General features: G+C 43.8%; 1 protein-coding gene across 2 annotated transcripts in view; it reads right to left on the bottom strand.

The window, feature by feature from the left end:
* The window catches only part of LOC122549933 (raftlin-like), a 103,378-nt gene that overhangs the window by 23,277 nt on the left and 64,659 nt on the right, over positions 1-15,442 (bottom strand). For both annotated transcript variants that reach the window (XM_087987267.1, XM_043690175.2), the window contains exon 5: positions 12,647-13,298. In XM_087987267.1, the coding sequence (XP_087843393.1) occupies positions 12,647-13,298 (652 nt within the window). The remainder of the gene's footprint in view (positions 1-12,646; positions 13,299-15,442) is intronic.

Raw genomic sequence — 15,442 nt, forward strand, 5'->3', positions numbered from 1 at the left:
GACAACTAATCCTTTAATAGACACTTTAATCTGTCATTTGAAGTGTGAACTCAAACATCTAAACTAGATGGAGCTTTTGAAATTCATCCTCGCATCTATAAAGACAATGACAGCTCTTGAGGAATTTTAATAAGGTGCTCTGTTGAAACTGCATATACAGATGATAAAGGTTTTTTTCTAATTTACACCAAATGGTCTGACTACCAATGCAGTTGGGTTTTTTTAATGCTCACTTCATGTTTAAGGAGTGAGGCATTTACAAACCTTCTGATGACAACACTTCAATAGACCTTTTTAGCTGCACTTCAAGAATATCTATGTCCACTACAGAGGTTTGTGACCTTACACTGTGGGTTAAGGCCCTTGCAACATCCCAAATTGGGACTATTTGACAGGGCACTAAGTTCAAACAGTCATGACTCTGGGTTTCCTATCTGTGTGGCTCATGCTCTATCTCCTTCCTCCATGCCAGACAAGAATTGGATTTGTTGGACATAGTGGCAAGAGTTTCATATTTAGGCTCTGCCCACCATTTTTAAAAATATGTGGAATCTTCCTTGTGCCACAACAATCCAGTGTGTTGTTTTATATCCCATCTTTAGACTGTTAATTTTCAATGTAGTACACCAGTCATGGATGATTTGTCCAGTTTATGTGTATAAGTCCTCGAAGAGTGCATTGCTAAGAGTTGAGACAGATTGATATGTATCCCATGAGATACTCAGATGTTTGTAATGAAAATATTCAGTGAAATATTTTAATTTTACTGTGGTCGTAGCGTTCAGATGTTAATGCTATTAAGCATACATAGAGTGAAAACTACAGTATATAGCTTGATCTTGAAGTGGAATTGTTTGTTTCTTCAAACTAAATGACAATATTGTAAAGATAAGCATGTTGCAAAGGTAAGGCATTATTTATTTATATTTTATATTACACATATTATTGGCACCAATAAACATATAAGATCAGGATTTGGAAGCAGATTCTGATCCCTAGAATTTATGAGTCTGCAGATGCAGCATATTGTATCTGATTGTCCTTGCCAACTAATTTTCTTGTTAATGGGCTGGAAATGGCTAACATATGGCCTGTCTGTACAAACATCTGCAAAATAAGTAAAATAATGCCTGATAAATCAAAACCACATGATTGTAGCGTGCACAAAGCATGAAAAATGCAATTTTCTAGTTTAGGATTTGCTGTAGTTTAAGGCAATCTCACAGCTTTAACAATTGCACAGTTTCACATCAGGATCTGCCTTATTACCGTCCCTTTTGAAATTTATTGTTCATCAAGTTAGAACAAAAAGAAATCTTTTTGCATTGACAGCCAGGAACATTGCACTATTTTTACTCTAATACACAATATTTATTGTAATAATATTTCCTAGGGAATATTTATAGCATTAAAAGATACCAAGGAAGATTTCCCTGAGCACCATGTGCAGTAGACTCATAGAGGATATTTCACCTGAACTAAGGGCTATTGTCATGGGAAAAACAGGAGGAGTCAGACATTTATGTTCAAATTGAGGAAAAGTTTTTTACTCTTTACCTAAAGACTTGTGGATGTTCAGTTGTCGACTATTTTCAAGACTGAGATTGACAGATTCTTGGAATGCATAGGGGTCTTGCATAAAATGGTGTTGAGCAGAAAATCAGTAGTGACCTTATTGAATGGCAGAACAGGCTTGAAGAGACTTAGGTCCCACCCCTACTTCTTAATTAGATAGCCCATTAGTAAACATTTTTTATAAATGTGTTTACAATTTCATTTGGCAAAAATAAATACAGCATTCTGTATCTATGTAAAAATAAATATTTTGACATTAATAAAGAGATTGATTATTTTATTTTGTATTCAAGAAACTGAGAGAGACTCAAGGCAGCAAGACATGATTGAGATTTCAAAGATAGCTGGTACCTAATTGCGAATAGTAATCTGGGCATTTATTTTCCAAGTGCAAAATGAAATACTTGCTTTGATAGAATCATTATCACCTGCCCTGCAGTCTTAAAATCTTTCCAAAAATCTTTCTATATTTTCACCCACCCTTTAAAGTATATTAATGGCAAAATTTACTCCAGCCTACAACTTTCATCACTCGCTTCCCCCCTCTGTCAATTTCTTATTTAGTATCTGCCATTGTCAGAAGTTTTTGGGATCTTTCATTACATGAAAAATGCTATATAAATACATGTTCTTGTGGTACTTCATTTTATACACAGCTGGGATCAATAATATTACGTCAATAGGGATTTATTATTAGCGTGGAGTCGGTTAGTTCGTTTATCCTCAGTAAATTTGATTTACTGCATGACAGTATTCTTACACAGATGGAGGGATGCTGATGGAAGGTACATTTAGAATTAAAATTAGATTTAGAGTTAGATTTTATTATCACGTGTACTCAAGCTCAGGAATACAGGAGTACGGTGAAAAGTGTACAAAGACACCAGTCTATGATGTCATCTCAAAATACAAAATACAAAGCCATAATTATTTTAAAAAGAGAAAAAAAAATTAAAAACACAGCCAAACGAAAAAGAAAGTCACCTGGATCTGAAAGACCTTACCCAAAATAAGAGAAAAAAGTCCACATTTTAAAGTCTTATCCCTCTGGGCCCAACCCTGGTCTGGAATTTCAGTCAGCCTCCTCCTGGGACATGCTCCATTGATTGCCTTTGCTGCCACTGATGCCACCCGATCGCCATGACAAACCAGCTCTGCTGCCTCTGTTACAGTCAATGATCAACAGGAGGAGCCACCCATGTTGCTCCCAGAGTCATTTGAAGGGCTTTGCCAAAATAACTCCACAGAGGCCTGGTCCTGTCACCAAGTCACCCTTTATTTACATGTGGAGAGTCCCTAATACTGATCCAGGTTCCTCAGAGCCAGCTGTCAGAGTGAACAGGATGGCTGACACTCCTGTTTATATCTAACAGTTTAGCAGCCCCAGTCAGGGAACTCATAAGCTATGAGGTTCACCTGGCTGACCCCATTACAATCACTATGTTTGCATTATGATAGAGCTGACTTGTTGCTGTCTTTAAAATTAGTCTATTGAGAATAGAATGTCATACTTTGAAGATCTTTCAACGCTAAATAATATTCTTTTAAGGTGAGTGGAGGACGATTTAAAAAAGACATGCGTGGCAATTCTTTTACACAGAGAGAAGTTCGTATGTGGAACGAATTTCCCGAGGAAGTGGTGGTTGCACGAAATGTTGCAATGTTTAAAAGACATTTGGAAAAGTGCATGAATAAGAAATGTTTGGAGGGATATGAGCCAAGAGCAGGCAGATGGGACAATTTGGAATTATGGTCAGCATGAAGTGGTTGAACCGAAGGGTCTATTTCTGTGCTGTATGACTCTATGTCTCTATGACTATATGATTTGTGTCATTACCAATAATATTTGACTCCATTTGATGCAAGCACACAGGCTATTAGCTATTCAGGGGAGGTCCCAACACTTTAAAACACTTTGTAGACTGCTGTATTATAAGAATCCATTTAAATATCTTTCATATGACCATGGAGCTGCTTGGACCAACTACTGTACTGGTTCCCTAATATATCCAATTTCACCATTAAACCTTGAACTTACACATCTGCAGGAGAGTTGGTGGTGTAGTGATAATATCACTGAATTAGACTAATTGTTCTGGGGGTGTGGATTCAAATCCCACAACAGCTTAGGCACTATTAAAATCAGTCATTACAGAATACTTTTATTAATGATGATCACGACAATCATTTTCAATTATTGTAAAACCCATTTGATTCACTAATGTTCTAGCAAGTCACTCTAGATCAAAGGTGATTAGGGATGGCAACAGCAGCTGGCCTTGTCTGCCACACTCATATCCGTGAAAGAAAAATGTTCATTATAGTTTAATATTCAATGAATATACAATGGTAGCACTTTAATTATTTTGTAGCACATAGCTACAAGTCACTGATTTTATTTTTTGTTTGCTACTGTTCAGTTATTTTCCTAATTATCCTTTTGAACAATGGCTATAATTTCAGTTTGCAGTAAAAACAATTCATTGATGGAAGGAAAACAATCAATGAAAGTCTTTAAAATTCGAAGCCAGGCTTTCTGAAAATAAAAGCCACAGTCCAATTGTTTACATTGAACAATAAGCAGGTGTGATTGGCTGAGTTGGTACAATCAGAAAGTGAACTGAAAAGTTTAATTTGAATTGATTTGATTTATTTATTGTCACATGTACCTAAGTACAGTGAAAAGCTTTGTTTACAAGCAGTACAGGTAGATCACAGTAAGCAAGGACATATAGATCATAGGGTGAGAAAAGACTTACACAGTGGCATACATATTACATCACACAGGGCTTGCACTAGGCAAGATAAACATTAGCAAGATCAACACTATTTGAAATTAGAGAGTCCATTCATTAGTCTAATAATGGCTGGAAGGAAGCTGCTAATGCATGTGTTCAAGCTTCTGGATCTTTTGCCTGATGGAAGAGGTTGTAGGAGATCATTATAAGGGTACGATGGATCTTTGATGATGTTGGCAGCCTTTCCGCAACAGCGAGCCTTGTAAATGGAGTTTATGGATGGAAGGTTGGCTTCCATGATAGTCTGGGCTGTGCACACAGCCTTCTGAGTTTCTTATGGTCGTGGGCAGAGCAGTTGGTATACCAGGCCATTATGCACCCGGACAGTATGCTTTCAATGGTGCATCTGTACAAGTTGGTGAATGTCCTTCTGGGCACACCAAATTTCCTGAGCCGCACCTCCCTCCTTCCCCCCCTTAACCCCCCCCCCCCCACCCAATGGAAGAAGAGGCGTTGTTGTGCCTTCTTGACCATTGCATCTATGTGGGAAATCCAGGACAGGTTGTCGGTTCTCGTCACTCCTGGAAACTTGACGCTCACCACCCTCTCAATGTCAGCTCTGTTGATGTAAATAGGGGCATGTTCTCCTCCTTTCTTTCTGACATCAATGATCAGAACGTTAGTTTTGCCGACATTGAGAGAGAGGTTGTTCTCATTGCACCATGTCACTAAACCCTCTATCTCCATCCTGTATTCTGAATCATCGTTGTTAGATATCCATCCTACCATGGTAGTGTCATCAGCGAACGTACAGATGGTGTTCGTTTGGAATTTGGCAACACAGTCATGGGTGTACAGGGAGTAGCATAGAGAGCTGAGGACGCATCTTTGGGGAGTCTCCAGTGTTGAGTGTTATTGTGCAGGAGGTGCACTTGTCTATCTTCACTGATTGTGGTTTGTGGGTTCAGAAAGCTGGGGATCTAGTTGCAGAAGGCAGAGCTGAGATCAAGGTTTCTGAGTTTTGAGATCAGTCTGGAGGAGATAATAGTGCTGAAGGTGGAGCTGCAGTTAATGAGCAGGAGTCTGACATAGGTGTCTTTGTTGTCCAAATGTTCCAGGGATAAGTGCAGGGCTAGGCTTATGGTATCCACTGTGGACCTGTTATGTCATTAGGTAAATTGTAGGGGATTAGGCCAGCTGGGAGACTGGAGTTGAGGTGGGCTGTGACCAGCCTCTCGAAGCACTTCATGATTATTAAGATCAGAGCCACTGGGCAGCAATCATTAAGGTACATCGCATGTGCTTTCTTCGGTACAGGGGTGATGGTGGTCTTCTTAAAACAGGTGGGGACTTCCTACATTGTCAAAAAGTGTGAGAATGATAAGTCATAAAACCAAAGAAATATAAATGCGTTCTAAAAAATGTTGTGATTAAGGATAAGATGATGTTAGCCTTGAAAACATGCAGTTCTTGGAGATGATCCTGAATATCAGGCCAATTGAAAAATCTGTTTACCTCAAGGAAATACGAAGACAACAGTCCACTATATGATGAGATAAAAGACAGTAAGTGTCTAGTATGGGGTACATCTTCCTACACAAAACTGTGTTATGCTTAGCTCAGAGTTGCTGGTAAGGAGGGGGTGGGGGAGGAGGTGGGGGAGGTGGGTGCTGTACGAAGAGAGTGTAACAGATAGTCCACAGGGTGTCAGTGATTTGGGGTGGAACCTATACCTATTTGCTTTTTAGGAGGAGAAAGTGAGGTCTGCAGATGCTGGAGATCAGAGCTGGAAATGTGTTGCTGGAAAAGCGCAGCAGGTCAGGCAGCATCCAGGGAACAGGAGAATCGACGTTTCGGGCATAAGCCCTTCTTCAGGAATGAGGAAAGTTTGTCCAGCAGGCTAAGATAAAAGGTAGGGAGGAGGGACTTGGGGGAGGGGCGTCAGAAATGTGATAGGTGGAAAGAGGTCAAGGTGAGGGTGATAGGTCAGACTGGGGTGGGGGCGGAGAGGTCGGGAAGAAGATCGCAGATTAGGAAGGCGGTGCTGAATTCGATGGATTTGACTGAGACAGGATGGGGGGAGGGGAAATGAGGAAACTGGTGAAATCCGAGTTCATCCCTTGTGGTTGGAGGGTTCCTAGGCAGAAGATGAGGCGTTCTTCCTCCAACCGTCGTTTTGTTGTGGTCTGACGATGGAGGAGTCCAAAGACCTGCATATCCTTGGTGGAGTGGGAGGGGGAATTGAAATGTTGAGCCACAGGGTGGTTGGGTTGGTTGGTCCGGGTGTCCCAGAGGTGTTCTCTGAAACGCTCCGCAAGTAGCCGGCCTGTCTCCCCAATATAGAGGAGGCCACATCGGGTGCAGAGGATGCAATAGATGATGTGTGTGGAGGTGCAGGTGAATCTGTGGTGGATATGGAAGTTTCCTTTGGGGCCTTGGAGGGAGGTGAGGGGGGAGGTGTGGGTGCAAGTCTTGCACCTCCTGCGGTTGCAGGGGAAGGTGCCGGGAGTGGAGGTTGGGTTGGTGGGGGGGTGTGGATCTGACGAGGGAGTCACGGAGGGAGTGGTCTTTACGGAATGCTGATAGGGGAGGGGAGGGAAATACATCCTTGGTGGTGGGGTCCGTTTGGAGGTAGCGGAAATGACGGCAGATGATGCGCTGTACATGGAGATTGGTGGGGTGGTAGGTGAGGACCAGTGGGGTTCTGTCCTGGTGGCGGTTGGAGGGGCGGGGCTCAAGGGCGGAGGAGCGGGAAGTGGAAGAGATGCGGTGGAGGGCATCGTCGACCACGTCGGGGGGGAAATTGCGGTCCTTGAAGAAGGAGGCCATCTGGGTTGTGCGTTTTTGGAACTGGTCCTCCTGGGAGCAGATGCGGTGGAGTCGAAGGAATTGGGAGCATGGGATGGCGTTTTTACAGGGGACAGGATGGGAGGAGGTGTAGTCCAGGTAGCTGAGGGAGTCGGTCAGTTTGTAGTAGATGTCCGTGTTGATTCGGTCGCCTGAGATAGAAATAGAAAGGTCGAGGAAGGGGAGGGAGGAATCTGAGACTGTCCAGGTGAATTTGAGGTCGGGGTGGAAGGTGTTGGTGAAGTGGATGAACTGTTCAACCTCCTCGTGGGAGCACGAGGCGGCGCGGATACAGTCATCGATGTAGCGGAGGAAAAGGTGGGGGGTGGGGCCAGTGTAGTTGCGGAAGATGGATTGTTCCACATATCCTACGAAGAGGCAGGCATAGCTGGGGCCCATGCGGGTGCCCATCCACCGCCTCCAACCTCATAGTCCCACAACCCCGCACCGCCTGCTTCTACCTCCTGCCCAAAATCCACAAACCTGACTGCCCCGGCCGACCCATTGTCTCAGCCTGCTCCTGCCCCACCGAACTCATCTCCGCATACCTTGACACCGTCCTGTCCCCCTTAGTCCAAGACCTCCCCACCTACGTTCGGGACACCACCCATGCCCTCCACCTGCTCCATGATTTTCGCTTCCCCGGTCTCCAACGCCTTATTTTCACCATGGACATCCAGTCCCTGTACACCTCCATCCCCCATCACGAAGGACTCAAAGCCCTCCGCTTCTTTCTTTCCCGCCGTACCGACCAGTACCCTTCCACTGACACCCTCCTTCAACTGACTGAACTGGTCCTCACCCTGAACAACTTCTCTTTCCAATCCTCCCACTTCCTCCAAACGAAAGGAGTAGCCATGGGCACCCGCATGGGCCCCAGCTATGCCTGCCTCTTCGTAGGATATGTGGAACAATCCATCTTCCGCAACTACACTGGCCCCACCCCCCACCTTTTCCTCCGCTACATCGATGACTGTATCGGCGCCGCCTCGTGCTCCCACGAGGAGGTTGAACAGTTCATCCACTTCACCAACACCTTCCACCCCGACCTCAAATTCACCTGGACAGTCTCAGATTCCTTCCTCCCCTTCCTCGACCTTTCTATTTCTATCTCAGGCGACCAAATCAACATGGACAGCTACTACAAACCGACCGACTCCCACAGCTACCTGGACTACACCTCCTCCCATCCTGTCCCCTGTAAAAACGCCATCCCATTCTCCCAATTCCTTCGACTCCGCCGCATCTGCTCCCAGGAGGACCAGTTCCAAAAACGCACAACCCAGATGGCCTCCTTCTTCAAGGACCGCAATTTCCCCCCCCGACGTGGTCGACGATGCCCTCCACCGCATCTCTTCCACTTCCCGCTCCTCCGCCCTTGAGCCCCGCCCCTCCAACCACCACCAGGACAGAACCCCACTGGTCCTCACCTACCACCCCACCAATCTCCATGTACAGCGCATCATCCGCCGTCATTTCCGCTACCTCCAAACGGACCCCACCACCAAGGATATATTTCCCTCCCCTCCCCTATCAGCATTCCGTAAAGACCACTCCCTCCGTGACTCCCTTGTCAGATCCACACCCCCCACCAACCCAACCTCCACTCCCGGCACCTTCCCCTGCAACCGCAGGAGGTGCAAGACTTGCGCCCACACCTCCCCTCTCACCTCCCTCCAAGGCCCCAAAGGAAACTTCCATATCCACCACAGATTCACCTGCACCTCCACACACATCATCTATTGCATCCTCTGCACCCGATGTGGCCTCCTCCATATTGGGGAGACAGGCCGGCTACTTGCGGAGCATTTCAGAGAACACCTCTGGGACACCCGGACCAACCAACCCAACCACCCTGTGGCTCAACATTTCAATTCCCCCTCCCACTCCACCAAGGATATGCAGGTCTTTGGACTCCTCCATCGTCAGACCACAACAAAACGACGGTTGGAGGAAGAACGCCTCATCTTCCGCCTAGGAACCCTCCAACCACAAGGGATGAACTCGGATTTCACCTGTTTCCTCATTTCCCCTCCCCCCATCCTGTCTCAGTCAAATCCATCGAATTCAGCACCGCCTTCCTAATCTGCGATCTTCTTCCCGACCTCTCCGCCCCCACCCCAGTCTGACCTATCACCCTCACCTTGACCTCTTTCCACCTATCACATTTCTGACGCCCCTCCCCCAAGTCCCTCCTCCCTACCTTTTATCTTAGCCTGCTGGACAAACTTTCCTCATTCCTGAAGAAGGGCTTATGCCCGAAACGTCGATTCTCCTGTTCCCTGGATGCTGCCTGACCTGCTGCGCTTTTCCAGCAACACATTTCCAGCTATTTGCTTTCTATCCAATACAACATTCTCATTGAGGGGTGGGAGAGGGAAGTGTAAATTCTTCATCTACTTGTTGCTTTAAGCTTTTGGGTTTAAATAAGTGTCCAAACTGACTTGTAAACAGTGACTGAACCGGGCTGAACAGATGGCATAGATGTGGACACTGAGCATTATGCAGGCAATGCCCAGAAAACAAATTATTTCAGTGACCCAAAGATAACCAACGCAGATCAGACTGATTATCGAAAAATGCTACCCAACTTTCAGGAAATGTTGGAAACTCTTCAATCATGTTTTTGCACCATGCAGGGCCTTGGCATAGCTCCATCAGGTGAACATGGTACTTGACCTTCTTCAAGGTTCTTTCAACCCTCTGTTCCATCTCCAAAAGTAAAGGTTTCTCAGTCTAAATACGAAAATGAGCCTGCGCCCAGAATGTGGGACAAGATACGTTAGCACAGGGGAGTCCTCCCCCGTTATACTTCCAGCACCAGAATGGCCCATCAGCAATTTCAAATCTGTGCAATGCAAGTATTCTGAGACAATGGCTGATGCAATGTTTTCTGGCTAAATGCAAGTGATGTCAAGTTGTTGAGGGTTTTTTTGTCAATAGACCTAATGAGATTTCTCTCTGCATTTGTCCCTCTTATCCAATTCTGGCCTCTTCATGTGCTTCTCACAGAAAAACCCACCTTACAGCAGATGTCCACTGAATGACCAGCATCCCTATGCACATGGATGAGGGCAGAGAGATAGGGAAGGTGTCACTGTGATTCTCTGACAGTAACCTGGTGAACAGCATGGTGCACAGGTCCTAAAGGCTATTGCTGCTGGACCGGGTCTGTGGGAGATGGTGACAGAACCAGAAAGAGGGAAAAACATACTTGACCTCACCCTTACCAATCTGTCAACTGTAGATGCATCTATCCATAAAAGTATTGGTAAGAACGACACCGATCAGTCCTTGTGGATACAAATCCTGCCTTCACATTCAGAATACCCTTTATTGTGTTGTGTGGCACTATCACCGTGCTAAATGGACACACTTCAAATCAGACACAACAAATCAAGACCAGAAATTGAAGTGATGTTGTCGACCATCAACAGCAGCAGAATTTTACTCCAGCACAACCTGTAACCTCATGTTCTGGCATTTTCCCTATCCCACCATTAACATTAAGCCAGGTGGTCAAACCTAGTTCAATGAAGAGTGCCAGGAGCAACACAAGACATGCCTGAAAATGAGGATGGTGAAGCAACAATACAAGACTACTTGCATGCTAAACTGCATAAGCAGCAAGTTATAGACAGTTAAATTATTTCATCCACAATACATCACATCTAGCACTGTAATCCTACCATATCCAGTCGTGAACGGTGGTAGACAATTAAACAACTCACTGGAGGAGGAGGCTCCCCAAATATCCCCATCCTCAAGAGTCCAACACAACAGTTCAAAAGACATAGAACATAGAATACAGCGCAGTACAGGCCCTTTGGCCCTCGATGTTGCGCCGATCCAAGCCCACCTAACCTACACTAGCCCACTATCCTCCATATGCCTATCCAATGCCCGTTTAAATGCCCATAAAGAGAGAGAGTCCACCACTGCTACTGGCAGGGCATTCCATGACCTCACAACTCGCTGAGTAAAGAATCTACCGCTAACATCTGTCCTATACCTACCACCCCTTAATTTAAAGCTATGCCCCCTCGTAATAGCTGACTCCATACGTGGAAAAAGGTTCTCATGGTCAACCCTATCTAAACCCCTAATCATCTTGTACACCTCTATCAAGTCACCCCTAAACCTTCTTTTCTCCAATGAAAACAGCCCCAAGTGCCTCAGCCTTTCCTCATACGATCTTCTTACCATACCAGCAACATCCTGGTAAACCTCCTCTGCACCCATTCCAGTGCCTCCACATCCTTCCTATAGTATGGTGACCAAAACTGCACACAATACTCCAGATGCAGCCGCACCAGAGTCTTATACAACTGTAACATTACCTCAGGACTCCGGAACTCAATTCCTCTACCAATAAAAGCCAGTACCCATATGCCTTCTTCACAGCACTATTTACCTGGGTGGCAACTTTCAGAGATCTGTGTACATGGACACCAACATCCCTCTGCTCATCCACACTACCAAGTATCCGACCATTAGCCCAGTACCCCATCTTCTTGTTACTCTTACCAAGACCAGGCTGATCACAGCAATCTTCAGCCTGAATTGCCAAATGAATGATTCAACTTGTCTTCTCCGGTGGTCCCCAGCATTATAGATACCAGTCTTCAGCCAATTCGATTCACTCCACATGATATCAAGAAACAGTTGGAGGTACTGGATATTACAATGGCTAAGGGCCCTGACAACATTCTGGTAATAGTAATAAATGTGCTCCAGAACTTCCCACACTGCTAGCCAAGCTGTTCCGGAGCAGTTACAACACTGGCAGCAATGTGGAAAACAGCCCAGGTATGTCCCTGAAAGCCGGGAGGTGCACAGCAAACAGGCGACCAATGTATTAGGTTGGATAGGGGTCAGCGACCCCACAGATCGATGTTCTGTACAGTGCATGGGTCTGTGTGTGAAGTTCTTTTCCTTTGAAGGGCCTCACATCAGGAAGTCCTCCGCCTTCTGACATTCGTGTTGAGAATCCAGGATGTCTCGTGGAGCAGCATGTTTGGTAGGCTAGGATGCTGAATATTACTGAGACAAGGTGTGTCATTGATGAGGCATTTAACAAGTAGTAACTCTCCCTCATTGGCAATATGCTTTTGCCTACAATAAATTTGTCACACCACTCAGCAAAAACACAAATGTTAAACCCAACATTGGGTTAAGTCTCACCGCACTTTGCACACAATTCTAACATGAATCTCACCACAGCCCCAATCATTCAGATCCCTTTCGAATTCTGTCCCAAATGTTTATTTGGAACATTCGTAAACAAAATTAATCTGCGCCTTTGATATGCAATATCATTTCGACACACGATAAGAATTTAAAATACAAATAATCCTTAAATGTTTAGAATTATGAAATATTTAGATTGATATACATAATAAATATTATAACATAAATATTATAAATGTTACATCAGATAAATAGCCCAAAATAGCTCAATCAAGAACGCAGTAATAGCAACTCACCCACATCATTCTTCCTTTCAGTCTCCTCAGGCTTTGCCAATCGCCGGTGTTCTTGCTGTTTGGTGTCAGTTTCTTCGGACACAATCGTTGCTTCAGTTGCTTCATAGTTTTCTGTTCTGTGCTTTACCTCATTGCACTTGTTGGTTGCTATGGGAGACTGCTCCTGTCCAGTCTCACTCTCACCTTCTGCCATGTTACTGTCAAACGTTTCTGCTTGCAATGGAGCTTCTGGTTTATCAGCAACTTTGCTTTCTGACTCACAATCAGCTGTGTTCTTGTTTTTTATTTGGCCAGCACCATTTTGACATTCCTGACTCGTTAATTCTGCCATGGCTTGCCCATTGATTTGTTCATCACTTTTTGCTTGATCTGGAGCACTTTGTCCTTCATCCTGAAATGTGTCCCCTTGATTTATATTTTGTTTCGTCTTCCCCTCTGTAGCTTCTGTTTCCTGACTTTGTGCGAGTTTCTCTCGAGTGGTATTGTTTGGTGTGTTTTGACAAGCATTCTTTCCTCCTTTCTTTGAGTTGTTTTGACATAAAGGACTATTAACGGCTAAGTTTCCTTCATGATTTTCTGCTGGATCAGCAGGAGGGTTTTGGTGTTGCACAAGTCCAACAAACCGTAAACCTTTTCTCGATCCCTCTTGTACCTGATTGATAATCAGAAATTAATTACTTCACAAATTTCATGCTTCTTTTCTCCCCTATCATTTTTCTTCCTCTGAAGACAAGGGGATTGGTTTTCCTTGCCTGAACAACAATTAAAACTGAGGGGAGGGCCCACAATGGGCTTCTAATTTGTAAATAAAAAATTGGCCACAGGCATAAATACTGATGGTAGTTAAAAGGACAAAAATGGTAAAGAAGTCATGGTGATTTTGATGGTGGGAAAGTCACTCAGTTGCACTTCTGGGTATAAAAAGAAAAATAAGCATCATGGGAGGAAGGCTCTTGTGGCACAATGGGGGCCCATGTTCAAATCCCACCTAGTCTAGAAGTAAGAACATTCCTGAACAAGTTGATTTAGGAAACAAAGTCAGGGGAGGCCCTTTCCAACACCATTTTCATTTAGCTCCCTCTTCCCTCGCTTACCTTTGATGGCTTACATTGTCCTTAACAGGCTTTGCACATAGATTATTCAATTGGAAACTTGGGTGATTTATTGGAGGCATTAATAGATGGAAAAAAAAACTATCATTAGTGGCTGGCGATCAGGTGAAAATATATTCCTTTGTGTGTAAGAGCACTTCTGGATGTGGTAAAATAATAAGAGAAAAAGAAAGTTAGGGCAGCCCCCTTCCAACTCCATTTTAATTTAGCCCCCTTCCCATCTCCCTACCTCTCCCTCACCTTTGATGGCTTGCATTGCCCTTAACAGGCTGTGCATGTAAATTATTCAGTTGGAAATTTGGGTGATTTTCTGACAGTGATGACTGGATGTAGAAATATGATGCCTGATTTGGTGATGGAAAATAAAAGTGTTCAGTTGTATGTAAGTGCACTTCTAGAAATATAACAAAAGAAAATAAAAATCAGAGGAGGGGACACCTCAGCCAAGTCATTGATGGCAAAGTTCCTGCAAATAGGACAGGCTAGTGGTAATCCCAGAGATTGGAGTCGCAAACAGGAAAGCTGATGTCTGGAGCTCAGTAGTGACTTGCTTACAAGGCCAGAGTCTCATAATGGCTCAGGGTTCAAGACAGCACCAACTAGCTGTTTGGTTGACTTCATGCACCCAATTAGCTCATGTGAACTGTGGTTCACCAAGCATCGACAAACCATCAGCAGCTCAGCCCAGCGACCATGATAAACATATAGATCTATTTACTGGGCAAAGTATTCATCTATTAGGAACCACTGCCAAGTTTGAGCCTGTTTTCTATACAAATACCCAGGGATATCCATGAACTATGTACTGCATAATGATTAGGATCAGGAATTTTAAACCATTTATTTTGCGTTGTTGCTGTTTGATGAATACAGATGCTAGAGTTTGAAATGTAATGTTTCCGGGTCTACTTGTCTCAGTACCATGCCAGGCATTCCATGTACTCCTTCAATCTGAGTTTATTTTTCACAACTTATCATTATGCATATAAAGTATGTTATCATTAACTTAGCTAAATTTCCAATTACCCTATGAGTCAGCCCAATTTTTAATAAAAGCTTAGGTTTGTTTAACCATCTATTAGCTAGATATTTATTGCATATATTAGACAACAACTAATGAGAACAATTGCTGGTATATTTTCCAATGGTAAATACCAACATTTTATAAGTGTTTGAGTAATAATCATGTAATTATGTATGCAATTGATTATTGTATAACTTTATGGGAGACCAAGGCATTATTTATCCAAAACTATTGCAGGCAACAAATTAGAATTTGTAAAATCTTTTTACGAAATTGTTTTAAATCAGAACATTTATTTTTCCCCCATCCTCTCCACTGTCAAGACCCCACAGAATTTTATTTCATTCAAATCACCTTAACTATTCTAAACACCAGCAGATGGAAAACTAGCCTGTAAAACCTTTCCCAACAAGAAAACCTATCTATTCCAGATATTATTTTGGAAATGTTCTCTGAACTGCTTCCAACAGATTTACGCTCTTCCTTAAGAGAAGTAACACACCAGGTTATAGTCCAACAGGTTTAGTTGGAAGTACTAGCTTTCAGAGCGGTGCTTCTTCATCAGGTAGCTGATGGAGGAGCAGAGCACCGAAAGCTAGTACTTCCAAATAAACCTGTTAGACTTTAACCTGGTGTTGAGTGATTTTTAACTTTGTCCAC

Source organism: Chiloscyllium plagiosum, unplaced genomic scaffold (genome assembly GCF_037043375.1).
Source record: "Chiloscyllium plagiosum isolate Xiang-an unplaced genomic scaffold, Cpla_swu_hap1 HiC_scaffold_5, whole genome shotgun sequence".
Classification (NCBI taxonomy): domain Eukaryota; kingdom Metazoa; phylum Chordata; class Chondrichthyes; order Orectolobiformes; family Hemiscylliidae; genus Chiloscyllium; species Chiloscyllium plagiosum.